General features: G+C 42.1%; 2 protein-coding genes across 6 annotated transcripts in view; one reads left to right on the top strand and one right to left on the bottom strand.

Annotated features, from left to right (window-relative positions):
• The first annotated feature begins 191 nt into the window (after positions 1-191).
• On the top strand, positions 192-8,963 carry rpl31 (ribosomal protein L31). The gene is made up of 4 exons (XM_068033878.1): positions 192-321; positions 2,344-2,469; positions 7,450-7,562; positions 8,899-8,963. The coding sequence occupies exons 1-4, from the start codon at positions 215-217 to the stop codon at positions 8,928-8,930; spliced, it is 378 nt and encodes a 125-aa protein (XP_067889979.1). The 5' UTR covers positions 192-214; the 3' UTR covers positions 8,931-8,963.
• A 79-nt stretch (positions 8,964-9,042) lies between these two features.
• LOC137371374 (TBC1 domain family member 8) overlaps positions 9,043-27,022 on the bottom strand; it is a 117,607-nt gene continuing 99,627 nt past the window's right edge. For 3 of the 5 annotated variants that reach the window (XM_068033865.1, XM_068033867.1, XM_068033866.1), the window contains exons 14-20: positions 26,533-26,631; positions 20,277-20,345; positions 19,045-19,282; positions 17,498-17,563; positions 15,284-15,370; positions 11,576-11,673; positions 9,043-9,605 (exon numbers count right to left, since the gene is read on the bottom strand). In XM_068033865.1, the coding sequence (XP_067889966.1) occupies positions 9,174-9,605; positions 11,576-11,673; positions 15,284-15,370; positions 17,498-17,563; positions 19,045-19,282; positions 20,277-20,345; positions 26,533-26,631 (1,089 nt within the window). In that variant the 3' untranslated portion in view covers positions 9,043-9,173. Of the gene's footprint in view, positions 9,606-11,575; positions 11,674-15,283; positions 15,371-17,497; positions 17,564-19,044; positions 19,283-20,276; positions 20,346-26,532; positions 26,632-27,022 lie in introns of those variants that run through there. The other 2 variants (XM_068033868.1, XM_068033869.1) reach the window with 2 other exon arrangements.

The following is a 27,022-nucleotide window of genomic DNA, read 5'->3' as shown; positions in this document are numbered from 1 at the left end:
CCCGATATATTTTACTTGGCAGAATGTCCCGCTGTTTCTGCGGTGATTCGGATCTGGGGTCAAGACCGAGTAAAGGGTTAGAGCTCGGCAAGCAGGTGGTTGAGGGTCAGAGGTACATTTACAGGAGTTTGATCCGCCGCTGTTATATGTGTATTTTGTGAACTTGTCCATTTCACCTGATCTAACGGGTTCCAAATTGTTTCTATGTTCACAGATGGCTCCTGCTAAGAAAGGTGGAGAGAAAAAGAAGGGCCGTTCTGCCATCAACGAGGTGGTTACGAGGGAATATACGATAAATGTGCATAAGCGTATCCATGGCGTGTAAGTAACGAGAACTTTTGTTTTCAACCATGGGGCCAACTGAATGAATTGGCTGAAAATTTTTTTTGTGCCTGCAAGTTCTTGTAAGGGCATCCAACTTTCAAGAAGTCTGCATCGTCCAGGTTTCCGTGTTACTTGAGGCAGTTTTGTACTGATGAAGTACAATTAATATAGCATTATAGAATGGTTACAGTACAGATAAACACCATTCGGCCCGCCCTGTTCGTGCTAGCTCTCTACAAGATCAATTCAGCTAGTCACTTTACTCACATCCCTGCAATTTTTCTTTCAGTGCTTATTCTGTTTTCTCTTGAAAGCCCCAATTGTATCTGCCTTCATTACATTCTTAAGTAGTGTATGCCAGATCCTAACTACTCGCTGTGTAAAAATCTTTTCCTCATGTTGCCATTGGTTCTTTTACCACTTTAAATTGGTGTGGCCTTTTTCTGTGCCATAAATTTCTATGATTTTATGAAACTTCAGAAACCTAGTGACATAAAATATCCATTGCATTGTTAGCTTTTGCCTGGTCTCCAGCTATGCCTAAAAGCTGTTATCTCTGATCTTGCTTTGGGATGGTGGCAGGACAATTTGTAAACAGACAGTGGTACAGGGAAGTCCTGGCAACCTTTATAAATGCCATTGGATTCTAATAAGTTGGGGTGTACATGTCATCACTACTAGCATTGATATAGAATCTTTAACATAGCTCTTAGAATGTCATTTGTGACTTTGTTGTGCGACTGTGATGAAGGTAAACTATCCTCCCTCGTCCTTTTCAACCTGTTTGCAGCCTTTAACATGGTTGGCCATAACCATCTCCAACACCTCTCCGCTGTCGTGCAGTTGGATGGGACTGCAATGGCAGGATTCCATCCTTATCTAATCGTAGCTGGAGAATCGCCTGCAATGGCTTCTCTTTCCACTCCACACCGTTGCCTCTGGTGTTACCCAAGGATCTATCCATGGCTCCCTTGCATTTTTCGTCTACGTGCTGCCCCTCAGTGACAGCATTTGTAAATTCATCAGTTTCCACCTATACCTCCCCACCACCATTCTCACGCCCTCAACTGTCTCAAACCTGCCGGATTGCTTATCCAACATCCAGTACTGGATGAGCAGAAATTTCCTCTAACTAAATATTGGGAAGAACAAAGCCATTGACTTCAGTCCCTGTGACAAACATCGTTCCCTAGCCACTGACTCCAACCCCCTCTCTGGTAGCTGTCTGAGGCTGAACCAGACTGCACCGTTGTAATATTTGACCCAGAGATGAGCTTCCAACCACATATCTGCGGCGTCACTAAGACCACCTATTTCCACCTCTGTCATATCGCCCGATCCTGCCCTTTCCTCTGCTCGTCTGCTAAAACCTTATCCATGTCTTTGTTACCTTTAGACTCTTGGCCCGCTTCTTATATTCTATCTTCTGTAAACTTGAAGTCATCCAAAAGTCAGCTGCTTGTGTCCTAACTCGCCCTAAGCCCTATTCATCCATCACCCCTATGCTTGCTGACCTGCATTGGCTCCTGGTGAAGCAATGCCTTGATTTTTAAAAAAAATTCTCATCCTTGTTTTCAAATCTCTCCATTGAGTGATTATGATACTCCAACTGCTTCTCTACTGAGAACAGCTAACTTAACACATACGAAAAATTGAACCTGGAATCACAGAGTCTGTATGTCTCCCCTGCACACTCTGTTTACCAAATGAACAATCAGCAGATTTAATTTTATTTCATCTTTTGCATATGAATTAGTTTATCTGCCGATAGTGTGCCTGTTGTGTTTGATTGACAGTCGTTATTTCAGAAGTTCTTCACGAAAGAGCATGGGCAGCAAAGAGCTTTCTCCGAATAGATTGTTTCAAAGTGCAGAAATGTAGGATGCAATTTTTTGAAATCCTACTTAGATGTGGTTGCAATGTGCACGTTAGGATGTACGTTAGGTACATATTGCAACTACATCTAAGTTGTCAGCTCTGTGATTGGCAAAAAGGTGACTTGGAATTTTGTTTTTTAAGGGGTTTTAAGAGACGTGCTCCTCGTGCCATTAAGGAGATCCGTAAATTTGCAGTGAAGGAGATGGGTACTCCTGATGTCCGCATTGATACTCGATTGAACAAGGCTGTTTGGGCTAAAGGTGTAAGGTATGTGACTCGCAGCAAATGATTTCTCAAAGATCAACATTCCTTAGTTTAACGATGGCTCAATTGTTCTTCAGTGGTGTCTTGGGATACCTGGTGTGTGCGAAACCAGTTACTTGTACTTCCAACCTGTTCCAATGGCTTTATGAAAAATCTATTTTGGCCGTATTTCCTGTTCCTGCTGCACAGTCAGATGATGGTCATGAAAGATTGATTTTATCACCTGAACAAAGCATGAAGGATATTCAGAATTTTTCATTTTCCGTTTTGATGCTTCTGTCAAAGGTGAAAATCAGACCAAATGCTTTAAGGCCTATTGAACTCTCTTCATAAAATCAGTTGTGCTTGTTAGACCAACTTATTCCCTGCAATGCTTTCTCTTTCTGTACAGAGGCTTATATTTAAAGTTGGGTTTTACTGAATACTGGATTATGGAAATCTCTGTCCATTGGTACCTCAGTATAACATGTTTCTCCACCAGGGTCAGATTCATGAGATCTTGAACCTTGTTGCAGTTGGCTGTTAATGCAGCTTTCTAGCTCACCTGATATTAAAGATCATTTTGGGACCTGTAATGCCATTAGGGTATTTTAGTGTAGAACTAGTTCTTCGCTTTTAATTAGTTACCTGGGTAGAAGTCTGTTGTAAAATGTCTTTCCCTGGATCAGATCTGTTTCACTTTTTATCAGACACAAACAAGCAATTTAAGTTTGGTTGAAAATTTTGGCTTTGAATTATTGTGCTTATCAAAATGTTTAATTGGATTTACACTGGGAAAAGTTTGTAATTCCTCTCAAAACTAGTATGGCAATAACTTAGCAATACAGTAATGTTTTTTTTTAAAGCCTCCAGTTTTGACTAGATCAGTGACCTATGAGCATACCTTTACAGAGATTGCTTAGATATGGTTGCAAGTCCCTGGTGGTGATTTCTTCCGTTTCAATCACTGTCCTAGCATCTTGGGGGTGTTATTTGGACCCACATCTATTCACCATCGAGCTGGTTGGTTATTCATTGAAAGTATGGACATACTGCACGTAGACTGCTGTAATTTTGTTATAGACTCCCAAGTTGAACAAATCTACCACTGTAGGTACTCCTATAGTCATACCAGGTCCTACATTGATCATGGTGTAATGTAACTGAATTACTTCTTATTGGGAAAAGCCTTTGCCTACCATTTTTGTAGTTGTATTGGTAAGTCCGAATGATACAGCACAGATTTAAGAGCTATCCCGTTTAATCCCACTCCCCTGCTGTTTCCCCATAGCCCAACAAAATTTTCCCCATCAAGTATTAATCCAGTTACCTTTTGAAAGTTACTACTGAATCTGCTTCCACTACACCTTCAGCATTTACCTTCTAAATAACTAATTTTTTCTCCTTCTGTTGCTTGTTTCTTTTTGCCAGTCTCCTTAAATCTATCATCTGCAAACTTTGAAATTATGCCCTGTATACCCAAGTCAAGGTCATTAATGTACATCAAAAAGAGCAATGACCCTAATACTCTTGGGGAACACCACAGTATACTTTCCTCCAGTCTGATAAACAAACCATTCACCACTACTCTCTGCTTTCTATTTCATAGTCAATTTTGTATCCACGCAGCCACAGCTCCTTTTTTTTTGAGATACAGCACTGAAACACTTGGCCCACCGAGCCTGTGCCAACCAACAACCACCCATTTATACTAATTACTACAGTAATCCCACATTCCCTACCACCTACCTACACTAGCGGCAATTTACAATGTTCAATTTACCTATCACCTGCAAGTCTTTGGCTGTGGGCGGAAACCCACGCGGTCACAGGGAGAAGTTGCAAACTCCACACAGGCAGTACCCAGAATCGAACCCGGGTCCCTGGAGCTGTGAGGCTGCGGTGCTAACCACTGCGCCACATGGGTTTTAATTTCCAACAAGTTTACCTTTTGACAGTCCACATATACATCAACTACCCAACCTTCACTAACTCTTCATTACTTCAAAGAACTCAATCAAGTTAATCAAACACGATTTTCCTTTAACATCTGGGTTGCTGGCTTTAATTTATTAACCCATATTGTTCTAAGTGCCAATTAATTTTGTCCTGGATTTTACTTTTACATAACGTAATTTTTTATTATGTAAATACTGCAGAATGATATGTTCTAGTAAAGGACTTACTGTCAATTTTAGTTTTTGATATGTATATTTATTAATTGACACTCAGCTGTACCTTGGTGCCTCTTCCATTGATGCCATAGGTTATTTCCACAATCAAGTTGATTTCTGATTCAAGACTCGGATATTAAAACTACTAACTGGGGATTGACAAAACTGAGGCCATTCTCTGTCTTCTGACAAGCTGCCAGTTGTTGCCGTTAAGTCCATCTTACCTGAGAAATCGGTGTCCTATTCTGTGTCCATCTGCTTCCAAAACCATTTTCGTTCTTCCTTGCAACATTGACTACCTTGTCCCATCCCTCCCCTTCTATTCCTAAAATCCTACTCAATGTCACCTTCGCCTCAAAAGCCTTACTGGTCTCAGCATTGGCCTTGCACAAGCTTTTACACGTACAACTGCTGTAGTTTTTATCCTTATCCACCCTCTCCTTTCTGTTTGTGGAACCCGACCGTAATAATTTCCTCACTTGCACCACCTGCTTCTCAAGACTGGATTTCGTGCCCCTCTATTAGCTGCTGTTCGTTCAGTCACTGCAGTCCTTGCCAGAATTTTTGACTTGCGGGAGGGCTGGAAAATTGGTGTACTGGTTGGTTGGCATTTTGCCAACTCTGGGCCATTTTAAAAGTGGATGGTTGGGGGAGTGACAGTTAACTGCCCTCATGCGGCAGGTAACTGGTTAAGGCCCTTAAAGGGCCTGTTAAGGGGACTGGGGAGACGCTAACTCCAATTTTCCAGTCAGATGGACATAAAACATCCAATGGCATTTTTCCCCAGTGTCTTGGACAATATTTGTCACTCATCTTTCAATATCACTAAAACCAGATGATTTGGTCTTATCTCATTTCCGTTTGTGTTTGGCGCTTGCTATGCACAGATTGGAGGCCATGTTTCGTACAACAGTGACTACACTTAAGTTTTGGGACGTCCTGGGATTGTGGAAGACATTATAAGTGAAAGGTTTTTCTTTACTACACAAGCACTGTGTTGTTGAGATACCTTCTCTCAAAATTGAAAATGAAAATATTAGCATTGAGATTTGAGCATGGCTTGTAAAAGGCATTATTCATTTCCTCATGCAGCACCACCACCCCCACCCTCCATACACACGTTCACAATAAGCTATGGCTTGGATGGCTAACAGTGGATAATATTCTACTGTTCCCACTTGACTGTTTTTTGCATGTTTTACATAGATTACACCACAGAATCAAACCAATCAGTCCATGCCAGTATTTATCCTCCAGTCAACCCTCCTGTCTTTCCTCATCTATCAGCATAACCCTCTATTCCTTTCTCCCTAATAGGCTTATGTGGCCACTGCTTAAATGCATCTATACTATTCGCTTCAACCAGTCCCTGTGGTAGCGAGTTCCTCATTCTCACTGCTCTCTAGCTAAAGAAGTTTCTTCTGAATTCCCTATTGGATTTCTCGGTGACTATCTTATGTTGATGGCCTCTAGTTATGCTCTTCCCCAAAAGTAGTAATGTTCAGAATTTTAAAAGACCTCTATCAGGTCACCCCTCAACCTTCTCTTTCAAGTAAAAGAGACCCAATCTGTTCATCCTCTCCTGATGGGTACTCCTGCATTTCTGGTATCTTCCTTGTAAATCTCTTTTGCACCCTTTCCAGTGCCTCTATATCCTTTTTATAATATGACCAGAATGTAGTCCAGGTGTTGTCTAACCATGGTTCTATACAAGTTAGCATAACTTTACCTTTCAATGCTATCCCTCTAGAAATAAACCCTCATGCTCAGTTTGTTTTTTATAGTCTTGTTAACCTGTCACGACGTTGTGATTTGTACTCCCAGATCCCTTTGATCCTCTACCCCATTATTTTCTAATTGCAACCTTGATTACATTTTGGTAAGGAAAAATCTCACATTTATCTATGTTGAAATTCATTTGCCAAATTTACAAGTTTGTTAATATCTTATAATTTGTGGCAGTCCTGGTCAGTATTGATCATCCCCTCCTCCCCAACCAAATCTGGTTTCATGTGCAAATTTAGAAATGGTGTTTTGGATTCCAAAGTCTAGATTGTTAATATAAATTCTGCACAACTGTAGTCCCAGCACTGATCCTTATTGAATACCATCTTCTGAATAATGACCCTTTACCCCTAGTTTCTGCCTTCTGTCTTTGAAGCCAGCTAGTTTAAGAACGACCAGTTTTAAGATTAGTGGTTGAGAAGGTATTCTGGATAGTGAACTTGTAATCAAATCAGTAACTGAGTATCGTGCAGCTCCTAAACTAAATTTGCATTTTATAAGTGCATCAAAGTAATGGACAAATGTAGTTAAATAGCTTTGGCTCTGATGTTCCACACTTGGATTTGTTAGGGATTCTATAGTTTAATATTTCAACTCCCTTTTAGGTTATGTGGATGATTTTTGACAGTACAAATAAAGGGTTCAACAAAATTAGTATATTTCAGTAAAGGTGTAATATCTGGTAATTTAGAAATGGGTTTATGAAGCTCATTCAAAAGCAGTTGCAATTTCTATTTTTATAGGTGACTGTATTGCAGTGACGCACTTCACTCTTGGCTCCGATTTGAATATGGACTGTAAACCACTGATTAGATCAATGGGGTATGACAAACTGGCCTACAGCTTGAATACAATTTGGTCTTTCAATCTTGTTTTTACTCCCTCCCCCATTGAAAACAAAGTAAACCCAATCCAATTATATTACATGATTATACAGTAGGTTTACTGGGAACCTAAAATTGATGTCTTGCATTAGTAAGTAAGCTTTAAAAAAAAAATTCCCCCCTTCCCAATCCTAATATGGACTACACAAATATTTTTCCAGGAATGTTCCATATCGCATTCGTGTGCGTTTATCCAGAAAACGCAATGAAGATGAGGATTCGCCTAATAAACTCTACACGTTGGTAACCTATGTTCCTGTCACGTCCTACAAAGGTAAGATGGCTCAAGGAAGGCTTAATTTCCTTTGGCCCAAATTGATGTGTGTAAGCTTGTGCTAATTTGATCACACTTCAGGTGTGGAGTAGGTTATTTTTTTTCTTGGGTCAGCTGTAGACATATACAAAGCAACAAAATGTAGATCATGTGCAGCGCTGTGGTCTTACTTTGAGTTACTTTAAGGGAATATTTGCTATCAGATAACTTGAACTGTACCATGTTGATGGCATTCAGCTTAGTAAAGCTTGTGATAAAATTTAGTCATAATACTTTATGCTGTGGGGTTTGTTATAGGCAACTCAGCCTATTAATCAGTACAGCAATGTTGCATGTCAATTATTCATAGAAATACAGCTCAAAGATGCTTTAATCCAATTGTTGAGTTTCATGTCTGGATAATCAGTCACTTCGTGTAAGTGAATATTATGTCTGAAGGGCAGGAGATTGTTCTCTGGTCATATGATAGAACAGCCTGGGACCATGACTAAGCCCCGTGTTATTGAACTGGATACTGCAGTTTCGCATGCGGTCTTCTGACTGATGGGCTAATTTTAATAAGATGAGGGAAGTGTAAAAAAAATCCTGAGTTTTTCAGTGACTTATTCTGTAATGTTTCCCATAAGTGTTACCAGGGTCAAATATGCTCTTTGAACCAGTGTTTCTTACTGGTGCCATCTCTATTAGTCACCCTATGCATACCAAGTCTTATTAGCTTCACAAAAAAAACAAGGGTCCCACTAATCACACCATCAGAAATTAAACCAAAAAGTACTGGCCTTCACAAGCTAATCCCTAAATGAATGGGGTCATCCAAGTAATAGTTGCAGGTAATCACTAGTGTTAAACAGATTTTCATCTTGAAGCAATTTAGATTAGATAGAAGCTGGATCTGTATTTCAAGCCAAGATCATCCTAGTCGTGCAATTGTGGGGCATTTAAGCTAGGGAGCCACGTGTAAGTTAAAGATAATGTTTTAATATAACTAAGATCTTGCAGTGGCAGAATAGATATCAAATGCAGATTGGATGGTATGAAGACTGTTAATTGCATTTTTTTTTCCTGATGCAAAGTCATTGTCAACTACAAAATGCTCCAAGTTGTGCCAATGTGTCGAGATTACAGGGACCTTTGTCAGAATCGTTAAAACATGGGCCTACTAACCACCTGACAGAATTGGAGAGGCAGGTTTACTGGATAAGTTGTTCCGAGAAGGGAGTTTTCTCTAGGAGAGAAATAGAATTGTCAATTGGATAGTCTACTGTAGTGACTTATTAAAAAAGCTTGATGTAACTATTGATCTGGATATCTAAACTATATACATTTTGTTTTACAGGTCTGCAGACAGTCAATGTTGATGAAAACTGATCTGTAAATGTTAAAATAAACTTCAAAAACTGACTTCCTGTCCAGTTTTTTTGGAACCTTTACAGATTGCACACCTAAAATTAAAGCTATGCACAAAGTACACAAAAAAGAATTTATTCAAAATTGCACATATAATCTGTAAACTTGACATTGTAACCAAGCACATTTTAGGACAGCAATAGATTTTTATTTATAGTAGAACTTAAGGTTTCAACTGCCAGCGCTGAAACACATTGCAAACGGCTAGTGGATTGTCAGATTAATTCTCTGTTGATACTGATTTGCTTTAGCATGGAGGAGTTTAATTTTTATAGCTACCGACCTCTCAAAAAAGTTCACCAAACATTGCTCAGTCAGCAAGGAAGCCAGAATTTGCTCAAAAGATACACTCCAGTCATCCTCTGCAGGTTGTGATGGTGGGTGATTGTTCTTCTGGCCTTCATCCACTCCTTCAAACACAGAGTCTGTACTATCTGTATGTGTTAATAGCAGAGTTTCTTTGGAACTTGTACTAGGCAGTTCAGACATGCTTCCTGAACTACGTATTCTTTGTCCTACTTCCCCGATCTGAAGAAGAAGAGTAGTAACTGTAGCAATAGCTTGGTAAAGATTGTTCTCTTCGGGGTCTTCTCGAAACATACTGTATAATGTCTTGCAAAACTGGATGAACTCTCTCTGCAGGAAATTAGATTGTTTCAAAAACAGACTTGCATAAATCTAAAGACCTCAGATGCATTACCTGGATATTCCTTTGCATGATGAAATTAGAGCTAGTCTTAATTTTCTCAAAAACCCACTAATTTGCAAGAATATGTGATATGAGCTGCATATTTCACCAGGACTAACCTCTAGCAAGAACAGCCCATTTTGAAGGTGGTAGTGGGAAGGACAGGAAGAAAATGGCTCAAATTTCATTTCGACTTAGACAAGTGTTTGAGGGTAGCAGAAGGGTTTAGTTACTAAATACACTAATTGAAGCCTAGCTTGACAATTGTAATTACTGAAACTAGTCTTTCCAGCAGTTTCAGCAGTGCAATTCATAATTTCTAATGTAACCACTGAACCAATTGTTATTGTTTACATCCACAAATGTTAGATTTCATTCAGGCAGCTGAATAACATTGGGTGCAAGTTTCCTGTAAGGTAGCAAGGTAGTGTAGATAGAAAGTTGCAAAGGGACATTGAAGGATTAAGTGAGTGCAAAACTGATAGACCAATATTTTCTAAATGGTGAAAAGCTAGGAAAGCAGAGATAATGGAATGTTGGATTGAAATACAAAGTGATGGAAGTTAACCAAAAGTTGTATAAAGCGGGTTAGATTGCATCTGGATTATGGATTTCATTTCTTGCCACAGAAACTCAGGAAAGATATACTGTCTGTAGAATGGGTGCAGTGCAGATTCAACTGAATGTCAAAGTTAAATTATGATATGTTGCATTAACAAGACTTGTATTAATTTGAGCAGTGACCTAATTGAGATATTCATTGATAACTTCTATTTAGCCTGTTCAAAGAATCAGTTATACAGCACAAACGGGTCCATCGTGTCTGCCAGCCATCAAGCACCCATCTATTCTAATTCCATTCAGTAAAATTAGAGCTAGCCAGTTCAGCGGTAAAGTCTGGAATACTCCCTTAAAGTGGTTCAGGCAAGATCAAAACACTGAAATTTTTGTCTGGCGAAGGGTTATTAATGGAGTTGACATACAGGTCAGCCATGATCTAATTGACAGAACAGGCTTGGGCTGAGGGGCCTACCACTGTAGGCAAATGAAGTCATTATACTTCTTAGGTCCAAAGTGAGACTAGGATACTTTCTAAATGGTAAAGGTACCAACAGTGGAGGTCCGGGTACATAAATGTCATGAACAGGTACAGAAAATGATTAAGAAGTCTAATGGACTGCTGGCTTTTATAGCTAGAATGCAAGGAGGTAGAAGTTATGCTTCACCTATACAAAGCCCAGGTTAGACCACACCTTAAGAAAGATAATATTGACCTTGGAGGGAATATAGCATAGATTTATCAGAATAACTGGACTCCACGAGTTAAATCACAAGGAGAGGTAGCAAACTAGAGTAATTTGACAAAGTTTAAGAAATTAACAGATGGGTAGGTAGAAACTATTTCCGTTAACTATGGAGTCCAAGACTAGGAGATGTAGTCTAAAATTAGAGCCAGACCATTTAGGAGTGAAATTAGGAAACATTTACATTTAAAGATTGATAAAATTCCAAACATACTTCCGCAAATGGCAACTGATGCTAGATTAATCATTAAATTTAAAACCGGGTGTTAAATTTTCATTAATCAAAGATAGTAAAGGATACAGGACAAAAATGGGTATATGGAATTGGATCACAGATCAGCCATGATCTCCATGAATGGCTGAACTGGCTCGAGGGGCTAAATGGCCCATTTCTGTTCCCATGTGCAGAATTTTTCAACCCTTAATAGTTCAGTTTTTTCCCCCACCCAGTAGGAATCATGGATGGTTACTTCCATAACTGTCCTTCCTGCCCCAGAAAATGAATGGCTAAATTCAAGTTTACTACTGACTGTATGAAAAATGTTACATTGTTACTTTCCTGAGCTACTTTCGGATGAAGTTTTTGAAAATTAAGCAAGTCATGAAAGACATACCTGATTCATCAGTGAAAGATCTTTTTTGGCTTCCTGTTTTTTCTTAACCAAATCTTCAAGCATTTTTTTCAATTGGTGTTGGTAATCAGTTGCTTCACCTTTTGAAAGTAAAGCTTATGTTTAATTAGGCAGCTAAAACAAATGCAGGCAAACTGATGGAGAATGTTGAAATCTTTCCTTACTGTGATTAACTTAACACCACTTTCATATAGTTGTTGTAAAGATATGAAACACTAGACCTGGTTATTCACATGATACAATATTGTTAGTCAATAGTGTGCAACCCTAACCACACAAAATATTTATTTGAAGAGTAACAACCACTCCTTAATGTTTAATTTTGTTTTTATTCATTTATGGGATGTGGGCATTGGTGGCTAGGCCACCATTTATTGCCCAACCACAAGATGGTGGTGAGTTGCCTTCTTGAACTGCTGCAGTCCATGTGAGGTAGGTACACCCACAGTGCTGTTAGGAAGGAAGGGTGTTCCAGGATTTTGACCCAGCGACAGTGAAGGGACGGCAATATAGTTCCAAGTTAGGATGGTGTGTGATGGAGGGGAATTTGCAGATGGTCGTGTTTGCATGCATTTGCTGCCCTTGTCCTTCTAGTTGATGGAGGCCGCAGGTTTGGAAGGTGCTGTCTAAGGAGCCTTGGTGCGTTGCTGTAGTGCATCTTGTAGATGGTACACACTGCTGCCACTGTACGTCAGTGGTCGAGGGAGTGAATGTTGAAGGTGGTGGATGGGGTGTTAGTCAAGTGGGCTGCTTTGTCCTGGATGGTGTAGAGCTGCACCTATCCAAGTAAGTGGAGAGTACTCCATCACACTCCTGACTTGTACTTTGTAGATGGACAGGCTTTGGGGAGTCAAGATTCCTAGCCTCTGACCTACTACTCTAGTTCAGTTTCTGGTCAATGGTAGCCCTTAAGATGTTGATAGTGGGGGATTCAGTGATGGCAATGCCATTAAATGATAAAGGGAGATTGAGGGTCATTGCCTGGCACTTGTGGCACGAATGTTGCTTGCTACTTATCAGCCCAAGCCTGCATTTCTACGCAGACTGCTTCAGTATCTGAGTCGTCGCAAATAGTGCTGAACATCCCCACTTCTAACCTTATGATTGAAGGAAGGTCATTGATGAAGCAGCTGAAGATGGTTGGGCCTAGGACACTACCCTGAGGAACTCCTGCAGTGATGTCCTGGAGCTCAGAAGATTGACCTCCAACAACCACAACCATCTTCCTTTGCGCTAGGTATGACTCCAGCCAGCAGAGAGTTTTTTCCGATTCACATTGACTTCAGTTTTGCTAGGTCTCCTTGATGCCATACTCAGTCAAATGCTGCCTTGATGTCAAGAGCAGTCACTTTCACCTCACCTTGAGTTCAGCTCTTTTGTTCATGTTTGAACCAAGGCTGTAATGAGATCAGGGACTGAGTGGCCCTGGTGGAACACCATCTAAACATCACTGAGCAGGTTATTGCTAAGTGCTGCTTGATGGCACTGTTGATGACACCTTCCATCACTTTACTGATGGGGTGATAATTGGCCAGGTTGGACTTGTCCTGCTTTTTTCGTACAGGACATACCTGGGCAATTTTCCACATTGCCACTTTAATATTCTGATCCTTAACAAACCCTGCTGGGGTATTCCCTGATGACAGATAAGCAAACCTGAACACTGGACTACCCAGGGTATTGCTCTGGGAATATGGGTATGAATCCCTCAGAAGGTGGAATTTGAATTCAATGAATAAATCTGGAATTAAAAGCTAGTCAAATGATGGCCATTAAACCATTGTCGATTGTCGTAAAAACACATCTGGTTCACTAATGTCCTTTAGGGGAGGAAATCTGCTGTCCTTACCTGGTCTGGCCTACGTGTAACTCCAGACCTACAGCAATGTGGCTGACTCTTAACTGCCCTCTGAAATGGCCTAGCAAGCCAATTAGTTGTCTCAAACCAATGCAAATTCAATAAGGAATGAAACCAGATGGATCAACCTAGGCACCGGAAATGACAATGGCAAACCCAGCCCCGTCAACCCTGCAAAGTCCTCCCAACTAACATCTGGGGGCATATGCCTAAATTGGGAAAGCTGTCCCATAGACTAGTCAAGCAACAGCCTGACATTGTCTGCAAGGAATGATTTGGTGAGTCTGACTATGTCCCAGACACCGCCATCACAATCCCTGGGTATGTCCTGTCGCACTGGCAGATCCAGCAGAGGTAGCAGCATACTGGTATAGTCAGGAGGGGGTTATTCTGAGAGTCCTCAATGAAGTTTCATGGCATCAGGTCAAACGTGGGCAAGGAAACCTGATTACCACCTATCTCCCCTCAGCTGATGAACCAGTACTCCTCCACATTGAACACTGCTTGGAGGAAGCACTGACAGTGGCAAGGGTGCAGGATGTACTTTTGAGTGGGGGACCTCAATGTCCATCACGAAAAATGGCTCAGTAGCACCACTACTGACAGAGTCCTAAAGGACAGTTGCTAGACTGGGTCTGTGGCAGGTGGTGAAGGAATCAACAAGAGGGGAAAGCATAATGACGTCGTCCTCACCAGTCTGCCTGCCACAGATGCATCTGTCCATTACAGTATTGGTAGGATTGACCACCGCACATTTCTTATGGAGACAAAGTCCCATCATATTGAGGATACCCTCCCTCGTGTTGTATGGCACTACCACCATGCTAAATGGGATAGACTTTGAACAGATCTAGCAACACAAAATTGGGTATCCATGAGGCGCTGTGAGCCATCAGCAGCTACAGAATTGTACTAGAGCATAACCTGTAACCTCATGGCCTGGCATATACCCCACTTTATCATTATCAAGCCAGGGGATCAACCCTGGTTCAAAGAAGAGGGCAGGAAGGCATGCCAGGAGCAGCACCAGGCATACCTAAAAATGAGGTGTCAACCTGGTGAAGCTACAAGGACTTTTTGCATGTAAGCAGCATGCGATAGAGCGGAGCAATCCCACAACCAACAGATTAGATCCAAGCTCTGCAGTCCCACCATATCCAGTCGTGAATGGTGGTGGATAATTAACTAACTGGGCTCCTTGATGCCATACTCGGTCAAATGCTGCCTTGATATCAAGGACAGTCACTTTCTCCTCACCTCTGGAGTTCAACTCTTTTGTCCATGTTTGGACAAAGGCTGTAATGAGATCAGGAGCTGAACGGCCCTGGCGGAACCCAAACTGAGCGTAATTGAGCAGGTTATTGCTGAGCAAGTGCTGCTTGATAGCACTGTTGATGACCCCTTCCATCACTTTGCTGATGATCGGAGTGTAGACTTAAAAGGGCGGTAATTGGCTGGGTTGGATCTGTACTGATTTTTCACACCCCTGAAATGCCTAGGGACCTTTTCTATGTTAAAGCAACATATAAATAAATACATGTGGTTATTCTCATGCTCTTGAACCATCCCTCTTGCTGATTTCAAAAGCGATCTTGAATATGCTCTCCTAAACCATTTTCCATTTCTCTTTTTCTCTCCTGTTGGTGTTCTGAGACTCTCAACATGACAAGTAGTATATGAAATAAAAGGAATTGTTTTAAAGAATTCAGTTTTGGAAATTGACAAACTAGCACTTGCAAATTTAAGTTAGGAAGTAATATTTTGATCTGATAACTTTGCAATTTTGGATGACTGTTCAGATGAGCAATATATATATATATATGTATACTTGCATTTTGATTTGAAGTTATCAGGTTGTACATTGGAGACAAAGGTAGTCCTCAGAGGAGATAGGGTGTCTGTGTCATCATCACTGCAGGCTAGAAAAACAAAGCAAGAATAAATTTCAATGATCAAACAGCTCATCACTCAAAAATAAAATATTGCCAGGAAATGACAGATCTGTGGAAGGTTTCATGGGATTCGTATTGATGCAGCATTAGTTAGTTTTCTATGTTCGAATACCCTCCTGTTACCTTTTGGATCATACCCAGCATGCATCACTGTCTTCAGGGGGGGAAAAAAAGGTAATAGAGAGCATCGTAACCAAACTCAAGGAAATTACCTCAAATAGTTTATTTCCATCAATTAATTCCCTCCACACCCCAAGTGTGTCACAGGATTACTGAAGTAACACAACAAAATACATAATATAAAATAAAAACAAGAAATACTGGAACCACTCAGGTCTGGCAACATCTGTGGAAAGAGAAGCAGAGTTAACGTTTCGGGTCAGTGACCCTTCAATACATGTTGCTATTCCTAAAATGTCCCTGTAGATAACCTAGGCACATTGGGCTGGATTTTACCAACAGTAACTAATTAATTGCCAGATGGCCAAAAAAGCAGCTGGGGTCCCACAAAACCAAATCACCTGCTCAGCTTGGATTCTGCTGGGACCACTCAACTCCAGACCTTATTTCAGCCTTGGTTTAGACATGGACAGAATTGCTGAATTTCAGAGATGAGATGAGATTAACTGCCCTTACTATCAAGGTAGTATTTGATATGAGTGAGACATCAAGGAAGCCCAGTAAGTTTGAAGTCAATGGAAATTTGGCAGGGTGGGGAGATCAATAATCACAGCCCCAGGATATTGTTGCAGGAGTTCCTCAGGGTAGTGTCCTAGGCCCAAGCATCTTCAGCTGCTTCACCAATGACCTTCCCTGCATCATCATGCTATAAGTGGGGACATTCACTGATGACTGCAGTACTGAGTTCCATTCGCAACTCCTTAGATAATGAAGTAGTCTATGCCTGCACGACTGTCACGCTTGGGCTGATAGTGACAAATAACATTTGCGCCACACAAGTGCAAGGCAATGACCATCTCCAGCATTAACCAGAAACATAACTGGACTAGCCACATAAATATTGTGGCTACAAGAGCTGGGCATTCTGTGGCAATTGACTCATCTCCTGACTTCCCCAAAGCCTTTCCTCCATCTACAAAGCACAAGTTAGGAGTCAGAGTTATACAGCCATAGTCCCCAGGACAAAACAGCCTGCTTGATAGGCACATCAAACACCTTAAACATTCACTCCATTCACCACCAGCACATTGTGGTTGCAGTGTGTACCTTCTACAAGATGCACCGCTGCAACTCGCCAAGGCTTCTTCTACAGCTGTTCGCAAACCCGCGACCTCTACCACCTAGAAGAACAAGGGCAGCAGGCACATGGGATCACCACCACCTCCAAGCTCCCCTCCAAATTACACACCATCTTGACTCGGAAATATATCAAGGTTCTTTGATCATCATTGGGTCAAAATTGCAGAACTTCCCACACAGACTGCAGCGGCTTACTGCCAATGAAGTACTTTTGAAGTGTAGGCACTGCTGTAATTTAGGAAACACGGCAGTCAATTTGCACACAACAAATTCCCTCAGACAACATGATAATGTCCGGATAATCTGTTTTTGTGATATTGATTGAGGGATAAAATTGACCAGGACATCGGGGATAATTCCCCTGCTCTGCTTCAAAATAGTACCAGGGATGTTTCATGTCCACCTAAGAGGGCAGACGGGGTTCAGTTTAACGTCTCATCCGAAAGACGGCTGTTCACCACCATCTTCTCAAGGGCAGTTAGGGTTGGGCAATATGTTCTGGCCTTGCAAGCGATGCCCACCCATCTCCCATGAATGAACAAAAGATTTTTTTTTAAAAACAAGGTCAGGGTAATTGGGGAGTGGAACAGTGTATAATAAGATACAGGCAGTAAAGTTTGGGATGAACTTAAGTTTACAGGGTGGAGGATGGGAAACAAAAACAGCTCTTCTGGTGTATTTACAAATTAATACAACATTGTATTGAATGGAGGTAAAAACCCAAAATCAGTGCAACATGAGATACCTGAACAGAAATTCACTAACTGCACGAACATAGGTTTAACACCTTCAACAGAATATAACTCTTTTTCTAACCGTTAAAGATTGCTTTACCTGGTGGAATGTGTAGCCTGTACAACAATCTGAGTTTTTCACTGAAGTCTCCGTAGTACATTATTTCTATGATATAAATATAGAACAGTTATTCGACCAAGCCCCCCTTTTCTCTATGCTCCATACTTACAAAGAACAGTACAGCACAGGAACAGGCTATTCAGCCCTCCAAGCCTGCGCCGATCTTGATGCCTGCCTAAACTAAAACCTTCTGCACTTCCGGGGTCCGTATCCCTCTATTCCCATTCTATTCATGCATTTGTCAAGATGCCTCTTAAACGTCTCTATGGTACCTGCTTCCACCACCTCCCACGGCAACAAGTTCCAGGCACTCACCACGCTGTGTGTAAAGAACTTGCCTCGCACATCCCCTCTAAACTTTGCCCCTCTCACCTTAAACCTATGTCCCCTAGTAACTGACTCTTCCACCCTGGGAAAAAGCTTCTGACTATCCACTCTGTCCATGCCGCTTATAACTTTGTAAACCTCTATCATGTCGCCCCTCCACCTCTGTCATTCCAGTGAAAACAATCCGAGTTTATCCAACCTCTCCTCATAACTAATGCCCTCCAGACCAGGCAACATCCTGGTAAACGTCCTTGTAGTGTGGCGACCAGAATTGCACACAATATCCTAAGTGTGGCCTAACTAAGGTTCTGTACAGCTGCAACATGACTTGCCTATTTTTATACTCTATGCCCCGACCGATGAAGGCAAGCATGCCGTATGCCTTCTTGACTACCTTATCCACCTGCGTTGCCACTTTCAGTGACCTGTACGCCCAGATCTCTCTGCCTGTCAATACTCCGAAGGGTTCTGCCATTTACTGTACATCTCCCACCTGCATTAGACCTTTCAAAATGCATTACCTCATATTTGTCCGAATTAAACTCCATCTGCCATTTCTCTGCCCAAGTCTCCAACCGATCTATATTCTGCTGTATCCTCTGACAATCCTCATCACTATCCGCAACTCCACCAACCTTTGTGTCGTCCGCAAACTTACAAATCAGACCAGCTACATTTTCCTCCAAATCATTTATATATACTACAAACAGCAAAGGTCCCAGCACTGATCCCTGCGGAACACCACTAGTCACATCCCTCCATTCAGAAAAGCACCCTTCCACTGCTACCCTCTGTCTATGACCGAGCCAGTTCTGTATCCATCTTGCCAGCTCCCCTCTGATCCCATGTGACTTCACCTTTTGTATCAGTCTGCCATGAAGTCCATATAGATAACATCCACTGCCCTTCCTTCATCAATCATCTTTGTCACTTCCTCAAAAAACTCAAATTAGTGAGACACTACCTCCTTCACAAAACCATGCTGCCTCTTGCTAATAAGTCCATTTGTTTCCAAATGGGAGTAAATCCTGTCCCGAAGAATCATCTCTAATAATTTCCCTACAACTGACGCAAGGCTCCAATGTAAAGCAAATTTTTGCAGCTTGAACATTTGTTAAATAGCACAATTACTCCAAGATTTTTGGTAAACAATAAACTGCATAAATTAATTCTGCATGAGTGAGATGGCAAGTAGTTACCTAAACAACTGACCAATTCTTTGAAGTCAATTAGAGAATCTGCATTTTCATCTAACAGTCGAAATGTCCTCTGGGCTAGAATATCAGTAAGTGCACCCCATGTCCAGGGACTCAGAAGACAGAAGAGGCTGCTGAACTGGAAACTACTTATTTTGTATTGTTCCAAGTATGGGAGGCTGGGATCATGATGCAGTGCTGAACTGTTTCCACCCCAGTAACAACTTAAAAGATGCTCTCTCTGGTTTAAAAACAAAACAAAAAAAAGGTAATATATTCATATTAGGATTATATTTACTCTGCTTTTAAAAAGGTGTTTAAATTTTTACACAATAAGGGATACAAGATAAAAGACATTTTTACAAACTGTTCCATTCTAACTAAACTTTGCAATGCAATTTCTTTCTCTTGCTGGTTCCCATTCTGCCAGTTCCACATTCACTGCCCATCCTCTTAAGTGGCTATTTTCCAAGTGGAACGCTGAGTGAGCGCTGATATGCTCATTGCAGTCAAATGTCAGGTAAATCTAATGCAAACCAACCAAGCATCCACACATATTGCCGGTGGAGTACAATGCCCACCATTATACACTTATCAAATTCCTGGTGACCACTTTGAGGTGCAGCATTACTTTAATTTCAGTGTCACCCATTTAGCTATATAATCTTGGGAGGAATTGAGAGGTCAAATACTTGTGCACATGAAAGGGCAGTGGGTATTTTTTGATCTTTAACATTTTTTAATTGGTAACAAAGTAACATTGGCAGAGGGCCTGGCAGCAGGGATACTAGCTACCCACTTCACCAGGGTCAGTACACATGTAGAGAAAATGTCACCAATTTTTATTTTGAAAGGTGCCAATACAGGATTATGACCACAGGGGTTTGGGAGAGGACTCATTAATATTCAGAATTGAAAGTCTATGGTTGAGTCACTTGAAATTGTCAGCTCTCAAAACCACAAGATCACATATGAAATCTGATTCAGAATACAAAATGGTTGTTCAATTTGTGGACAAGATCTACTTTAAAATCCAAATTACTACTTCTCTGGAACTTGAAAATTACATTAACACTTTCCTCTTCGAGAGACAAGACTTTAGTTAAATTGCAAAATAATCTAAATCTAATTTCACATTAGCAAAGTTTTGTTTGCTATATTTTAGCATACAAAAACATGAAAATATTGCAAAGCTACACTTAGTACAAAATTAAAGAGCTTATTAACAAACTCACCTTAAATAGGTCATAGAGGTCTCCAAGACCTTCAGTACTGAATGAAACATCTGGTGCCACAACTCTGAGCTGCAAAATTATGGAAAAAAAGTTAAATTAGCCCCATGACCTGCTTTTAGCTGAGAAGCTAAGCAAATCAATGAGAAACTTTCAGAATGTTTCCAAAACGCAAAAGGCTCAATCCCTTCAACTGTTTTGTTCTATTCCTTTTATTCTTTATTTTGTTTAGCTCTATTATTCACCACTTTGTATATCCTGTTCTTAAGCATTTCTTTGTGTGTTCCAACAATACAAGTATTTATTTACATGATCCAGGGAGACCAGATTTATTTGAGTGTTTGTCAGATTAAAGTGCCCTTATCTGAACCACAAACCTGCTTGATTACAATATTGAAAAGTCCTCTTAAAGAACAAAGAACAGTACAGCACAGGAACAGGCCATTCGGCCTCCAAGCCTGCGCCGTTCTTGATGCCTGCCGAAACTAACACCTTCTGCACTTCCGGGGCCCATATCCCTCTATTCCCTTCCGATTCACATATTTGTCAAGATGTCTCTTAAACGTCGCTATCGTATCTGCTTCCACCACCTCCCCTGGCAGCAAGTTCCAGGCACTCACCACCCTCTGTAAAAAACTTGCCTCGCATATCCCCTCTAAACTTTGCCCCTCGCACCTTAAACCTATGTCCCCTAGTAACCGACTCTTCCACCCTGGGAAAAAGCTTCTGACTATCCACTCTGTCCATGCCGCTTATAACTTTGTAAACCTCTATCATGTCGCCCCTCCACCTCTATCGTTCCAGTGAAAACAATCCGAGTTTTTCCAACCTCTCCTCATAGCTAATGCCCTCCAGACCAGGCAACATCCTGGTAAATCTCCTCTGTACCCTCTCCAAAGCCTCCACGTCCTTCTGGTAGTGTGGCGACCAGAATTGCACGCAATATTCCAAGGGTGGCCTAACTAAGGTTCTGTACAGCTGCAACATGACTTGCCAATTTTTATACTCTATGCCCCGACCGATGAAGGCAAGCATGCCTTATGTCGACTTGACTACCTTAACCACCTGCGTTGCCACTTTGTGACCTGTGGACCTGTATGCCCAGATCTCTCTGCCTGTCAATACTCCTAAGGGTTCTGCCATTTACTGTATACCTCCCACCTGCATTAGACCTTCCAAAATGCATTACCTCATATTTGTCTGGATTAAACTCCATCTGCCATTTCTCCGCCCAAGTCTCCAACCGATCTATATCCTGCTGTATCCTCTGACAATCCTCATCATTATCCGCAACTCCACCAACCTTGGTGTCATCTGCAAACTTACTAATCAGACCAGCTACATTTTCCTCCAAGTCATTTATATGTACGACAAACAGCAAAGGTCCCAGCACTGATCCCTGCGGAACACCACTAGTCACATCCCTCCATTCAGAAAAATACCCATCCACTGTTACCCTCTGTCTTCTGTGACAGAGCCAGTTCTGTATCCATCTTGCCAGCTCACCTCTGATCCAATGTGACTTCACCTTTTGCACCAGTCTGCCATGCGGGACCTTGTCAAAGGCTTTACTAAAGTCCATATAGATAACATCCACTGCCCTTCCATCAATCATCTTCGTCACTTCCTCAAAAAACTCAAAATTAGTAAGACACGACCTCCCCTTCACAAAACCATGCTGTCTCTCGCTAATAAGTTCATTTGTTTCCAAATGGGAGTAAATTCTGTCCCGAAGAATCCTCTCTAATAATTTCCCTACCACTGACGCAAGGCTCACCGGCCTATAATTTCCTGGATTATCCTTACCACCCTTCTTAAACAAAGGAACAACATTGGCTATTCTCCAGTCCTCTGGGACCTCACCTGCAGCCAATGAGGATGCAAAGATTTCTGTCAAGGCCCCAGCAATTTCTTCCCTTGCCTCCCTCAGTATTCTAGGGTAGATCCCATCAGGCCCTGGGGACTTACCTACCATAATGCTTTGCAAGACACCCAACACCACCTCCTTTTTGATAATGAGATGACAGACTATCTACACTCCCTTCCCTAGGCTCATCATCCACCAAGTCCTTCTTGGTGAATACTGATGCAAAGTAATCATTTAGCACCTCACCCATTTCCTCTGGCTCCACGCATAGATTCCCTTCTCTGTCCTTGAGTGGGCCAACCCTTTCCCTGGTTACCCTCTTGCTCTTTATATATGTATAAAGCGCCTTGGGATTTTCCGTAATCCTGTTTGCCAATGACTTTTCATGACCCCTTTTAGCCCTCCTGACTTCTTGCTTAAGTTCCTTCCTACTGTCGTTATATTCCTCAAGTGCTTCATCTGTTCCTTGCCTTCCAGCCCTTACAAATGCTTCCTTTTTCTTTTTGACTAGGCTCACAATATCCCATGTTATCCAGGCTTCTCTTTCTTCCTCACAGGAACATGCTGGTCCTGGAATCTAATCAGCTGACGTTTGAAAGACTCCCACATGTCGATTTACCCTCAAACAGCCGCCCCCAATCTAAATTCTTCAGTTCCTGCCTAATATTATTATAATTAGCCTTCCCCCAATTTAGCACCTTCACCCGAGGACTATCTTATCCTTATCCACAAGTACCTTAAAACTTATGGAATTATGGTCACTGCTCCTGAAATACTCCCCCACTGAAACTCCGACCACCTGGCCGGGCTCATTCCCCAATACCAGGTCCAGAATGGCCCCATCCCTAGTTGGACTATCTACATACTGTTTCAAGAAGCCCTCCTGGATGCTCCTCACAAATTCTGCCCCATCCAAGCCCCTAGCACTAAGTGAGTCCCAGTCAATATAGGGGAAGTTAAAATCACCCACCACCACAACCCTGTTACCTTTACATCTTTCCAAAATCTGTCTACATATCTTCTCCTTGACCTCCCGCTGGCTGTTGGGAGGCCTGTAGTAAACCCCCAACATCGTGACTGCACCCTTCCTATTCCTGAGCTCCACCCATATTGCCTCGCTGCATGACCCCTCCGAGGTGTCCTCCCGCAGTACAGCTGTGATATTCTCTTTAACCAGTAATGCAACTCCCCCACCCCTTTTACATCCCCCTCTATCCCGCCTGAAGCTTCTAAAGCCTGGAACATTTAGCTGCCAATCCTGCCCTTCCCTCAACCGAGTCTCTGTAATAGCAACAACATCATATTTCCAAGTACTAATCCAAGCTCTATGTTCATCTGCCTACTTCTCGCATTGAAACAAATGCACTTCAGACCACCAGTCCCGCTGTGCTCAGCAACATCTCCCTGCCTGCTCTTCCTCTTAGTCTTACTGGCCTTATTTATTATGTCCTCCTCATTTACTTCACTAGCTGTCCTACTGCTCTGGTTCCCACCCCCCTGCCACACTAGTTTAAACCCTCCCGAGTGACGCTAGCAAACCTTGCAGCCAGGATATTAGTGCCCTTCCAGTTTAGATGCAACCCGTCCTTCTTGTACAGGTCCCATCTGTCCCGGAAGAGAGACCAATGGTCCAGATATCTGAAACCCTCCCTTCTACACCAGCTGCTCAGCCACGTGTTTAACTGCACTATCTTCCCATTTCTAGCCTCACTGGCACGTGGCACAGGGAGTAATAGAGATTACAACCAGAGAGGTCCTGTTTTTTTTTTTTTTTTTTAAACTTACTACCTAACTCCCCCTGCAGGACCTCATCACTCTTCGTGCCTATGTCATTGGTACCGATGTGTACCACAACCTCTGGCTGTTCACCCTCCCCCTTCAGAATGCCCTCTGTCCGTTCAGAGACATCCTTGACCCTGGCACCAGGGAGGCAACATACCTTCCTGGAGTCTCTTTCACGTCCACAGAAGCGCCTATCTGTGCCCCTGACTATAGAGTCCCCTATAACTATTGCTCTTCTGCGCATTGTCCCTCCCTGAACAGTGCCAGCCATGGTGCCACTGCTCTGGCTGCTGCTGTTTTCCCGATAGGCCATCTCCCCCCACCCCCAACAGTATCCAAAACGGTATACTTGTTGGAGAGAGGGGGATAGCCACAGGGGATTCCTGCACTGACTGCCTGCCCCTTCTAGCGGTCACCCATCTATCTGCCTGCACCTTGGGTGTAACCACTTCTCTAAAACTCCTGTCTATGACGCTTTCCGCCACCTGCATGCTCCTAAGTGCATCCAGTTGCCGCTCCAACCGATCCATGCGGTCTGTGGGGAGCTGCAACTGGGTACACTTCCTGCAGATGTAGTCGCCCGGAACGCTGGAAGCATCACGGACTTCCCACATCTCACAGGTGAAGCACTTCACCCCTCTAACTGACATTTCTAGCACTAATTAGTTAATTGATATAAAATACTTATTAAATCCTTAAATATAACAAACTAGTTTGATTTACATACACATGATCCTTCCTTCTCCATATCCATTAATTTATGTTGCACTGAATTTCTGCTGTGAATAAGCCATTTTGCTTATTAGCATATTAGCTTCACTGCATCCCAATGAAGATACCAATTTTTCACCTGGTAGTTTGACAATTATGTATTCTCACCATTAGAATCTTCAAATGGGCTGCACTAGTATGTCTCACATGTATATTTAATGTTCTGTGTCACAGGAGTGACAGGACACTGGTTAGTGGCTATTTTCCTCTATCAGCAATACTGAAAGAGTGAATGAAAAATTAGCAGCCCGTTATTACAGTTGCAGTATGCTACAAATATTTAAAGAAAGGGTAATATTTAGGCCACTTATCAATATTAATAATTCTGTGGTCACAATCTGTTTTCACATCTGTTTAAAGTTCCATAACAGTTATTGAACTGAACAGCTATGCATTTTACTAATAGTGCCAACTTATAAGTTACACTGATATTCCCTTAACTGTATGGTTGGTGACAATGTGTAAATAGGTACATATGAATCTAGGCAGGAGTCAGTAGTACACAATATTGCGAATTACAATCTCTATTACATTATTTCAAAATTGCAGCACAGTATGCAGCACACAACGTTGATTATGAAACTTTTAAATCTAAAAGTTACTTGTTGGCTTTATAGTTTTGAATACAAAATGGGCTGATTTTTATAAGCCCACCACCAATTTCCGGAAGGATTGGTGGCCCGCACGCCAAAGAGCCGCTGCGATTCCAAGTGTGGCGGCTTATTTAAATAGCCGCAGCGGGCTGCCCCCTCCCCAATCAGATGGAGGGGTGGGCTGTCTGTCCCCGGCAATAGCAGTCACTGCCTGTGTACAGGCGCTGACGCCATTTTTAAAGGGCTATCAGCCCTACTAGAAACTTTCAATATTTAGAGGGAAATGAAATTACAATAAATACATCTCTTTTGCCCCTCTCCCATCCCCCCCCCCCCCATATCAATGAAATTTACCCCCCTCAAAACACTTACCATTACCATCTGACACCCTTCCCCACCAAAACTGCACAAACCTTCAACTACAACCCTTCCCACCATCCCCTACAGCTATGCTGTTAATTTGACCCCATTTCCCCCCCCCACACTGATGAACTTACCTCTCCGCCCCCTCCCCAAGTGCTCCGCCTCGTTTCTCCAGACGGGAATCCAAAGGTGCGGCAGTGCCAACCGCTGAGCTGAAGATCATGGCGGGACATTATGTGACGACGAGAGATTAATTAATTCATTTATTTAGATAAAGGTCCCATTGCCGATGGCCGTGGGGGGGGGGGGGGGGGGGGCGCGCGCACTGGTCGCAACAAGGCCTCGTGCCACCGCCTGCCGGCGTCGAGGTCCGTAGTGGACCTCATCTGGGGCCATCTTCAGGAACCCCCCAACGGATCCAGACGTCAAAGGCTCCTTAAAATCCAGCCCAGTAAAAGCAGGATACGTGGCACTGCAATTACATCTTCAACTCTACACAATTCAGTAATACCATTTAAATTTAAAGTTGATTTGACAGCTTCCATCCAGAAATAAAAGTATGTAGAAATTGGCTGAGAAATAAACATGTTAAAATTATTCAGTTAAAATTTGGGTTATCACCTTTAATGAACCCTTCTGCGAGATGAAATTGTATTTTTGCTGAAGAAAATTAACAGCTATATATAATACGCAGTACTTTAAATCAGGAACAAAACTCCCAATTGTCTGTTTTTTTGTTAGGCATCATTTTGTATGGAAATATGCACTTTATAATGATTTGCACGATTGATATATTAAACAGCTATCGTCACTGATGCAATCCATGAAAAATTTTTGGTCTTTTTTTTCTTTAACTCACACTAATTGGTCATGTAAACCTTACCACATTTTGTTTGGTGGTATCCTCCAAGTTCTGCAGCACTCGTATTCTGTGTCGACAACGCATTTTCTCAATTTGTCCCACATGAAGATCGCCAAATTTCTGAATGTGCCACAAAAACAGATTCAAAAGAACTTTATAGTCAATACAATGCAGAATACCTTTCATGGTCGAGGCAGATGGGCAGAGAGGGAGATATAAAGAAAGAGGCTGCTGAGGTCAGACATACACTGCTTTCTAGATGCTCTATGCCAAAATCAAATGCTCCTGGGCCCACATTTGCCAGCCAGCAACTAAGCTACCTTGTTCGACATGGCGGGACTGACATATGAGGAGAGACTGAGTCGGTTAGGATTATATCCGCTGGAATTCAGAGGAGTGAGGGGGGGGGGGGGGGGGGGGAATCTCATAGAAACCTATAAAATTCTAACAGGACCTGACAGGGTAGATGCAGGAAGAATGTTCCTGATGGTGGGGGAGTCCAGAACCAGGG

The sequence above is a fragment of the Heterodontus francisci genome, chromosome 6 (assembly GCF_036365525.1).
Source record: "Heterodontus francisci isolate sHetFra1 chromosome 6, sHetFra1.hap1, whole genome shotgun sequence".
In the NCBI taxonomy this organism is placed as follows: domain Eukaryota; kingdom Metazoa; phylum Chordata; class Chondrichthyes; order Heterodontiformes; family Heterodontidae; genus Heterodontus; species Heterodontus francisci.
The sequence above is the reverse complement of the archived record's forward strand: the minus strand, read 5'-3'. Positions and strand labels throughout refer to the sequence as shown.

Bases quoted from the DNA above. Each gene is read 5' to 3' on its own strand.
- rpl31 (XM_068033878.1), top strand. From the start codon at position 215: ATGGCTCCTGCTAAGAAAGGTGGAGAGAAAAAGAAGGGCCGTTCTGCC. The intron at 322-2,343 runs GTAAGTAACGAG...TTGTTTTTTAAG, and splicing joins CATAAGCGTATCCATGGCGT to GGGTTTTAAGAGACGTGCTC. The intron at 7,563-8,898 runs GTAAGATGGCTC...TTTGTTTTACAG, and splicing joins TCCTGTCACGTCCTACAAAG to GTCTGCAGACAGTCAATGTT.